General features: G+C 40.4%; 1 protein-coding gene across 1 annotated transcript; it reads left to right on the forward strand.

Moving 5' to 3' along the window:
- The first annotated feature begins 3,701 nt into the window (after positions 1-3,701).
- On the forward strand, positions 3,702-9,338 carry LOC102302902 (AT-rich interactive domain-containing protein 3A). The gene is made up of 2 exons (XM_005942920.2): positions 3,702-3,952; positions 4,151-9,338. Exons 1-2 carry the CDS (start codon positions 3,914-3,916, stop codon positions 4,748-4,750), a joined length of 639 nt encoding a protein of 212 aa, XP_005942982.1. The 5' UTR covers positions 3,702-3,913; the 3' UTR covers positions 4,751-9,338.
- Positions 9,339-9,881: the final 543 nt, after the last annotated feature.

Raw genomic sequence — 9,881 nt, forward strand, 5'->3', positions numbered from 1 at the left:
GGGTACTTGGCCTGGAGGATTAAAGCCATACAGAGATGCACTGCTAAAGGGAGGCGATTATCATCTGGAGGTAACATTTATAATTCAGTGGAAATACATAATACAGTTCCAAACTGTGGTTCTTTATTATTAATGGTTATTAAATGTTGTTATTAGTTTTGATAAAGCTGTGTTTCATATTGTGTAGCACCAGGAGATGGAGCATCGAGTGAAGACCAGTGTGGTGGACCGACTGTCAGACGAGAGTTGCAGTTTGTTACAGAGAAGATGCTGAGTGAGGATGAGTGTAAGGAGGCAATCGCTCTGATGGAACATTCAGCTGATGAAGACACAGTCACAACATGGTCCTTGACCTCCTGCTGTCAAGCAACATACTGTCTGTTTCTCCACGTTTCAAAGATATCGAAGGCTTGGTGAATATTTGTCATTACTTTGACAATGTAAACACACTTTAATATTTTATAGAAAGCAGATATGATTCTCTGTTCTCTATCCCTGTTACAGATCGAACAGGATTTTGTACTGATGTTTGGTGAGGATGTATCAGGCAGGTTGCTGGAGAGGTGGCCAACAACATTCAAAAGAAAGATTATCCAACAAGGCAGGAAGCTTCCTTCTACCACTGACCTGGAAGAACTGTTGCTGACTCTCCTGAGGATGCCGCTGAAGTTAATGCTGACATTGGTGAGCTGTTGTTGATTAGCACATTCACAGCATATATAATGTTTGTCACAGAACAGCTGTTCTTTTGTATTTTGGGTCTACTCAAACAGTTTATCAATGCATTGAAATGTGTTGTTGATGATGATTCAACTTTATTAAAAACAAATATTTTTGACCTCTCAGCATTGCTATTACATCTGATTCCACCATCTGGTCAGGGCCGCTAGAGACCAGGAAAGGTGTCAGCTTCTCAAGCAGAAAGGCGTCTTGTGCTCTTCAAGAAGCTTTGTGTTTTTCTATTTTCATGGTATGAATTACCAGTTTAAGAAACACTTGATTCTTATTGCCCGTCTGTATTTGTCTTTTCAGACTGGAACAAGTATCCAAGAGCACCTTGATGCCGTCACTACCAGCACTCAACCCTACCTGCTGGCTGTTGGGGTGAAGAAGAATGACATCCACCGGTTCTTCATTATTCTTGACAAGAATGCCATGCAAGTCTACCTCTTCACTTGGTGCTTTTGATGAACTGTTTAAAGCACATTTTGTGTTTGGCACATTGTACAGCACCATGCTTCACAACATGTACACGTTCATCCAAACCACAGGTTTTAGAAAACATTTAAATACCAAACACCTTAACTATTTTGACCAACAGGCTGACACTGATGTTAATCTACAGCATGATGTGGCAGTTAAAGAAGTTTGCACTACAGGGGAGGTGATGTCAAGTAATGTAGAAGAAACACCCACAACATCTGAAAAGGTCAAATAAGAGTCTTTGGATATGTGTGCCTCTGCTGTTGCACAGCTACTGTGAATAGTTTTGTCTTCTCAATGGAGGAAGTGTTTTTTGAGATTCATACTCAGGCTAAAGATGCAGCCTTACAGAGCGTACCTTCACAGGACACCACAAGTAAAAATAAATATAATAGTAATAAAATAAAGCATTTAGAGTCCTTTAGCCTGGAAAGATTAGCTTTAGGACCAAGAAAGATGGTGACACTGGAAGAAGGTCCAGAAACTGCTTGGAGCTGTGCTGTCTACCAGTTTGTTTTCAGCTAAGTGGATAATAACACACGGTACAGAGTACCGCCCTGACTTTACCATCTGTACAGATGTAGTCTGAGATTCCGTTTTTTGTAAGATCAAAAGTATTGTTGTGAAAGATGACATTGTGTTGCTCTGCGGAAAACTGATGGAAACCCTGTTGATGACCATTATCATGCATTTAGGGTCAGACTGCATCCCAGCATGGTGCTGAAGGTGTTGAACATAAATGAGCTGTGTTGCTTCTTCAAATCAAGTATGGCGTTTCAGATTCCTCCCTGTATGTCGTTCTGTATTGCTGTTTTATGCCGAACTAAATTCATTGTTTTAAAGTGTTTTATACACTACATGAGATGTTTTTATATTTTGAATCTGACATAAAAATAAAGCTGTTAAATGTATTATCTAGTTGTGATTTTTGCTCACTTGTTTTATATGTAAAAGCATTATTAAAAACCAGGTTTTCATGCTGCAAAACAGTGAATTGACTGTAAAGGTAAAACTACAGGAAGAGTTTTAGTAACACTACTTTGTGTAAAATTAATTACAAATTTTAGAGCTAATTTTCACTAGAGATGAGTGTATGAATAACACAGTATAGAGTAACATCAACTCCCATCAGAGTTTTTGAACCTCCAGTGTTAATTTCAAATAACTCAATTCAGTGTTAAAAATCAGTGGGATTTTACTCAAATAGAGTTAATTTATCACTATGATTAGAAATGTGCATTAAATCAAGAGAAAAAGTCTGCATCTTTTTTCTGTTAGAGAAATGTGTCAATATATTATTTTAGAGTTAATACAGTGACAGCTTTACCTTATATGGACTTGTAAAATCTTACTACTGTTTTGGTTTTTCTGAACTCAAAGTAAAGTGAAGAGAAAAAGATACATTTAAATAAATGACTAAGAAAAATAAGTGATTCTAAATAGAAAACTGAAAATCCTGTAACTGTGACGTTAACAGCACCTTTCTCAGGTTGATGGTTGTCTTTATTGGATATTTGCAATATCCCACAGGATTAATGATTCCAATCATAAAATGAGTGTAACAGTCAACGTCTAACAGTAAAAATATAAATTACAGACAAACTCTTTAAACTGAGTGGAGGACTCAGTGAATCACAACACGGTGGATTTTTATTTTAAAGCTGTAGCTCCGTGTTTCTGTATGAGTGTGCAAAAGCACTCGTTCATACACAGTAACATGTTAAGAGGAAGCTTGTGTTGCACTGTAGTGTCTGTCTCTGCGGTGCGCTGAAGGTTCAGTGCATCTGGGTAAATGCAATTAAACAGAGGGCTTAACGAAAACATAACTTTAATGTAACTGTAAAAATAACTGAAAAAGCATTATTTAAATTTCATTATTTTTCAATCACCTTAATTTTTAAATACAAAAAGAAATATCCAGAAACTCAACATCTTTTTTTTGTACTTTATTTTGTTTGTTTGTTTGTTTGTTTGTTTGTTTGTTTGTTTGTTTGTTTGTTTGTTTAAAGCAAAAACAAACAAACAAAAAAATGCCCCGTTGGTACAACATAAATATTAATAATTCTGAATTCAGAACTGGACAAAAAGGTTTATGGAAACATGAGATTTTATTTCACGTGACTTTTTATTGGATTCATGTGACGAAGTAAATTTAAGGCTCAGTTTCACAGGTGAGAGCGGAAAACACGTCACAGAAATACATATTCAAACATGAATATCTGTTGTAAAATATCAAAACAATATTATTGTCTCTTAATCATATGGAAATTATAGGCTTATTATGATCCCAGTAAAACTGACACATCTGGGCTTTAAATGCCTTTACTGGATGTACACGTGACTGTATGTTTGAGTCGTTTTTTGTCATGTTGAAGTTCAGCTTTACAAAAAATACAAAACAATAAAACTGCACAAACCAGTTTGTAAACATACTTCAGGATGTCTGCTTAAATAAATAAACTGGCGTTACTTGAGCAGAGGTGTCAGTAGTTGCATCACAGCGTGCGGTCAGCTCTCAGTACTGACGCGCTGCTGCTGCAGGTGGACCAGGCGCGCTGATCTCCAGGCTTCATTCTCACTACATTTGCCACTTGTTGCCTAAAGAAAGCGGGCGCTCCGGCATTTATGACTGAGCCGCTTTACGCATTTATTCCTGAGCATGTTCGTGTTGCGCCTGAAAGAAGACTCGTGATTGGGCTGTTTCGGCAACATGGTTGATAACTCACGTGTAACTGCTAAGTCTGTGTTGGTAAGCGTCCGGACTTTATGTTATTTTGTCTTTACATCCAGTTCCGTCCATGTTTTCTGCGCTCACAGAACTTTTCACCTGCGGCTAACATGTGTCGCGTGCTATGCTCTTTATGACAATCTGATATCCGACCACGTGGCTTACTGAAGGAAGCATTTGATGTGATAATATTTACGACCAACCGCTTTTCCCTTGCAGCAAAGCTGTTTCTCCTCTGGCAGCAGCCTTCCACGCCAAACACCCCACAGCCCGTATCCCGGCGCACAGTCTCACCAGCTCGGCAGCGGCGGCATGAAACTCGAGGCTGTCATGGAAAACCTGCAGCGCCAGCAGGCAGCGCGCCTCGCCCTGGAGGAGAAGCTCCGGCAGGCGGAGAAAGAGAAGGAGCTCCGCTGTATGGTGGAGTCCCAGATCCACCAACAAGCTCTGGCTTTCCGCCACTATCAGCTGGCGATGCCAGGCGCCCTCTCCGCCGGAGCTGAAAGCTCACCCCCAGGAGTGACCCCTCCTCACATGGAAGTCCGTATATGCGCCGAAGACGGGAACTCCAACCCCGGTATCTGCGTTAAAGACCGGGACGGGGAGGGAGATGACACGGAAGAGCAGGATCTCATGGACCAAGACGAGGTCGGGGACGATGTTGGGTTAAACCAGTCCTCTCTGCAGGAAGCGTGCGTGTCTCAGCATCTCAGAGTCTTCGCTCCCCACGGTCACGCAGACTCTCCATCGTTGCACGCCGCGTCGCAGAACCACGAGTGGACCTATGAGGAGCAGTTCAAACAGGTAAGGCAGCACTGACCCACTGAACGCATCGCTCTGCCTCTGTGGAGCTTTCATTTCACGTTTTCATTTATTGAAACGAACACACGTTTGGTTTTGTATGGAAATAGAAGACTTTAATGCGTGTGTGTGTGTGTGTGTGTGTGTGTGTGTGTGTGTGTGTGTGTGTGTGTGTGTGTGTGTGTGTGTGGTTGTTTGGGCTCAGAACATGTTCCACTCTGTAGTGTGCTGCTGCTGTATTGCACGACAGAGCTTCAAACTTCACAGTTTACGCTGTAAAAGCTCCTACAGAGCACACGTACCTGCTGAGGTGTTTTACACACAGTTTGTTCTGAACCACGGCTGGAAGTAACCCACAGTTTTGGATGGTCACAGGATTTATTACGTTTACATTTAGTGACTTTGAAAATATTAATATTATATAATATGAATAATATCCAACCATTAAGCTTGTCAGAGAAAAGGCTGCATCAGCATAATGTCTGAACAACATAACTGATGGGTTTGTAACCACAGTGATTCTAAGTCCTCAGATTTTGTTAAATGAGTTGATTCTGCAGAATTTTTGAAAATAATTTTTTAGTAAGGAACTAACAAATCAGGTCTTGTTAGATGGAAGACATCAGAGTGTGTTTACGCTTCGTTAGCAGTTACAGGTGAGTCGTTATGTTTCCCAGTTGCTTCAGTCACATCTATACTCTCCCAGTCATGGACCGATTGATTGTGGATGTTTCAGGTCATCTTTTGCTTACGATGGATCATCCACAGCTTTGCCTAAATATGACGCGTACATTAGTGACTGCATTATGCTTCACATTAAAGGACGAGAAACCAGAGCGTCTGTATGAAGACAGCTGTGTGTGGAGGACGGTGACCTGACACTCATTATTCAGTTTTTTCTTTTCTAGGATTTGTTTATGTGACTACAGATTTTATTTTAATATCACAGAATAATAATATTGATGTTTCAGATCACGTATAGAGTAAATCTTCAATCAGGTCATTTAAGAAGCACATTCATTTGTTATGAAGTAATTCTTTGTTTTCTGTAAATTCATGCACGTGTGGCCACAGCCCGCGTGTTCCATGTGTATGTTGTTTCGTTATTGTGGAGGTTATTCGTGTGTAATCTTTCAGTTATGGGACAATCAACCGATGGTTGTGTCTGCTGAGCAGAGTGGAGCCGACATATTCAGTGTGCTCAAAGCCGCAAATCAGAACCACAGGCGGTAAATGAGTCTTTGAAAATAGGAACGAGATGTGGGATGAATATAACGGCTCGCTGAGGAGAGAAAGGTCAACGTCACTTATATTTGTACTGTTTTACTTTGAATAGTGTTTAGCACAAACGATGCTGACGGGCAGCTGTTCAAGCTTATTTTAACTCTTAATTACACAACAGCAGACGACATGAAGCAGATTCTATAGAGATGAGTCAGAAAAATAAAAGAAATTCCTGAGATACAAGAAGTTGCTGAGCAGTGCTGAAATAAAAAGATGTGAGGCAGAAAGAAAGAGATGTCGCACAAAGTTTAGGCAGAAACTCAGACGTGCCAGAAGCTGCACTGTGGAGTTTTCCCGTCTGGCGCCCACACAAGAGTTCTGGGATTTCCCCGTCTGGAAGTCGAGTCACTGCCACACTATTACACAACAGAAATCCCACCACACTCTGGGCTTTCTCTTCTAAATGCTCTCACAGTCTTAAACACTGTGCGGCCTCAGAATCAGTCTCAGTTGAAAAAAATGTGAGACATGATGTTTTTGCCTGGTGATCCTGTCATAATCCTAAAACTTGTGTTGTTTGCAACAACTACATTTGTATATGTGCTAATATAAACACATTTTTAATAACACAGCAGAGCCGTGCTGTGTTACTGCACTGAAGTCAGTCATGAACCGTCACAGTTCTGCACGCTGACACAAACAGAACAAAACATTTCTTCCTTTGGCTACAACCAGGTGATGTCAGGTCACGTGCTCGGAGGTGGAACGTGATGGAGCACAGCTCTGGAGGAGTGTACGATTATCGTGCAAAAGCATCAGCACAGACACACAAATCTAGTCAAGAAGCGAGAATGCTGTTAAAGCCGAGTGCGTGCTGATCGCAGCCGAGCAGGTAACAGCAGCCGCGACGAGCAGTCGGACTCTGCGTGTGTCGTAAACTGTGAGAGGAAGAGCCGCTCATCAGTCAAGTGTTGCTGTGCAGCTGTAGCCTGATGTTAACCAGTGATTATGTCACAGGGCATTTTCACATCACTTTACAGAGTAGATCAAAGTACTCTAACAACCATCTCTGTCACGTATACAACTCACTGCATCCATTCTGACATATTATGTTTCCAGACATTTGACTCTATGAGACAGTGGACAGGAACGTGTGCAGTGTGACAGTGGGACAGTGAAGAGTGGGCGTAACCACTGTGGCTCAAAAGGCTGCATTATTTCAATAAAATAACAAGCAAAGTGTAATCATTACTTTTTGTATTACACATGCAGAAACATCAATAAATTACTTTTTTGTATGTGTAATGCAAAAATTGTTTATTTTTTTAAAAATATTTGAATTATTTGGTTTCAAATAGACGCTTCACAGCATGTCGCACACAGAGATGTTAAAGACACTCCTTTTGTTCTGAAAAAGGAACTTCTGATGATGACTGAACCAGCAGAGCACATCTTCCTGTAGTTTCTTTCAATCTCCATCTAGTGCTGAGGGGCGCGAAAACCTAAAGACCTGAAGAAGAAACACGTACGCAGCGCACTCGAAAACCAAAACTTCACAGGATGCTGCAGGATGCACCGTGAGATAAGAACCGTATTTCCCAGTTTACTTGGATCTGGAGTTTTGTGCCACGTGCACCAGCGGAGGACAGAAAGCTTGTGTGGAAGTTTCTCGGTGCATCTCTGGAATCTCTGCATTTTTAAAAATCTTTGTGTGTTTATTTGTGTATTCATCATAATATCTAATGCGTTTGTCGCAGATTTTTAAAAGTCATTTGTTTACTGTTCGGGACTTGTTTTAATATCTGATTTAATAAACTGATCATTGATTTTTTCACAGGAAACGATAAAATGCAACACAATCTTTTCTCCTTTCTTTTAATACTCGAATGCTCAAAATCTTTACATGTACAAAAAGCATTAATTCAATTAAGAATAACAAGTGAATAATGACTATGTATTAGTTTATGCTTGGAGAGCTCCTCCTCAGGTTCTTGGTTAAAAATAAATAAATAAATAAACAGCTGCAGGATAGTGGTTGTGGAACGAGCTCCGTCTGTAGTATCATTTCAATCCCCTCTTCCTGGCATTTAAATCTGTCAGGGCTCTGTGTGCAGACTCTGAGACTGAATTGAAACTGAGAACCTTTATTGCTGGTGATAAACGAAAACATGAACTGAACAATGACACTGAGAACTGAACACACAGGTATAATTCTGAGGGTACGACGTGACACTGAGCACAGGGAAACACAGGGCTTAAATACACAGGGTAGTAATGAGGGAATGGGCAACAGAAGGGAGACACAGCTGGGAGAGATCAGGGCTAACGAGACAGGGGGAACCAAGCTGCACACACTAACATAAGACAAAGACTTTCACAATAAAACAGGAAACATGAATTAATAAACAAGAACGCAGACTCGACACTGAGAGACAAAATAACATGGAATACATACATGGAACTCAAACAATACATGAAGCAGAATAAAACCAAAATATAATAAACTCAAAATACTGGGTCCAACAGACCCAGAACCGTGACAAAATCAACCATAAAACTGTCCATCTTCTGATCATTTGTTAATGTGAAACCTTTAAGTCACAATTCATAACAACAGCAAAGGTGAAAAAACAAATATTCCTTCTTTACAATGACGACATGATTTTTGAAAAGAACTAACTGAATATATCCTTTCTGTTTACAATTACTGTATTTTGTTTCTCACCTTATTTTTCCAGTTTTTTCACTTATATGAATACAAATAACAGCCTTTTAGTATTTAACATCATATTTAGCACATTTTTAGTATACACAACACACATACGTCAGGGTTTTGAGCTTTTTGTGAGTTGAGGAGTTATTTTGGTTTGAAGAAGGGATTTATGTCTATTTTCGTGGTCTGATTATTTGTTCCTTTGTGCTTTTAGTTGTCCTGTCTTGTACTTGGCCTTTGTTTTGTTGGTTCCCTTTGGTGACGCCTCCTGTATCGCTCTGCTCTCTCTTTGCTCGCTGTGGTTGTCTGATCTCCCCGTTTAGTTGAGCCAGCTCAGTCATGTCCCCATGTTGCTGACCTTTTTGTCTGTGTCTAGTTTGCATGTCTGTGTCTCTGCCTGTGTTATGTTTCCTGTTTTATTTTGAAGGTCCTTTGACATGTTCAGTTTTGCTTCCTTTTTCTCGATAGACTCTGTTCAGCTGTGTTTTCCCAGTTTTACCTTATTTTGAGGTGTTCGATCTATATTTAAGTTCATTTCTACTAAACCTAAGTTGCCGTTAGAGTTCAGTGTTCTTTAGATTCCCCTTGTGTTTTCTACCCGTGTTCAAGTTTCCCTCCCCTTTGTGTGTTTCATGTCTGCATGTCTTATGATATCAAGTTCATGTTTTCATGTCTGCGGTCCACGGTGTTTCCTGTTTTACTGTGAAAGTTTCTGTCCGGTGTGCAGTGTGTCTAGTTTTGCTTCCCCTTGTCTCGTTAGGTCTGATTGTCCCAGCTGTTCCCCATCCTCTCATTATCTTCCTCCTCTGTTCAGTGTCGGGTCGTCTGTTGTTCCTCGTCGTGTTTCCATGCCTCCATGTTGCCTGGATTTTCCATGTTCAGGTTTTTTTTAAAAAAAATCACATTCAAGGTTTTGTTCTTTGTCTTTTTTGTTTAGCGTGCAGTTTCCCCAGTTTAGTTCTAGTTAGTTTCTCCCCAGTGTGCAACTGCCTCTTGTTTTTGTGCCCTTTTTATCAGCCTTATAAAACGGCTCACATTTCGTTGATATTCAAGTTTTGTTCCATGTTCCTTTGTGTCTGCATTGTGGGTCCACTTTGCACAATTCATACAGTCTGCCTCGGCACACTGACACCACCAGCTTACCACACAGCCAAACAGTGACAGAACAACATGAGCCTTTAAACTCAAAGCTGTTGGAGTACAGGCAGGAAC

The sequence above is a fragment of the Haplochromis burtoni genome, unplaced genomic scaffold, assembly GCF_018398535.1.
Source record: "Haplochromis burtoni strain Fernald_Lab_line unplaced genomic scaffold, NCSU_Asbu1 Contig_341, whole genome shotgun sequence".
Lineage (NCBI taxonomy): Eukaryota > Metazoa > Chordata > Actinopteri > Cichliformes > Cichlidae > Haplochromis > Haplochromis burtoni.

Excerpts from the sequence above, each read along its gene's own strand:
- LOC102302902 (XM_005942920.2), top strand. The coding sequence starts at position 3,914 with ATGGTTGATAACTCACGTGTAACTGCTAAGTCTGTGTTG. Across the intron at positions 3,953-4,150 it reads TAACTGCTAAGTCTGTGTTG|CAAAGCTGTTTCTCCTCTGG; the intron begins GTAAGCGTCCGG and ends TTTCCCTTGCAG.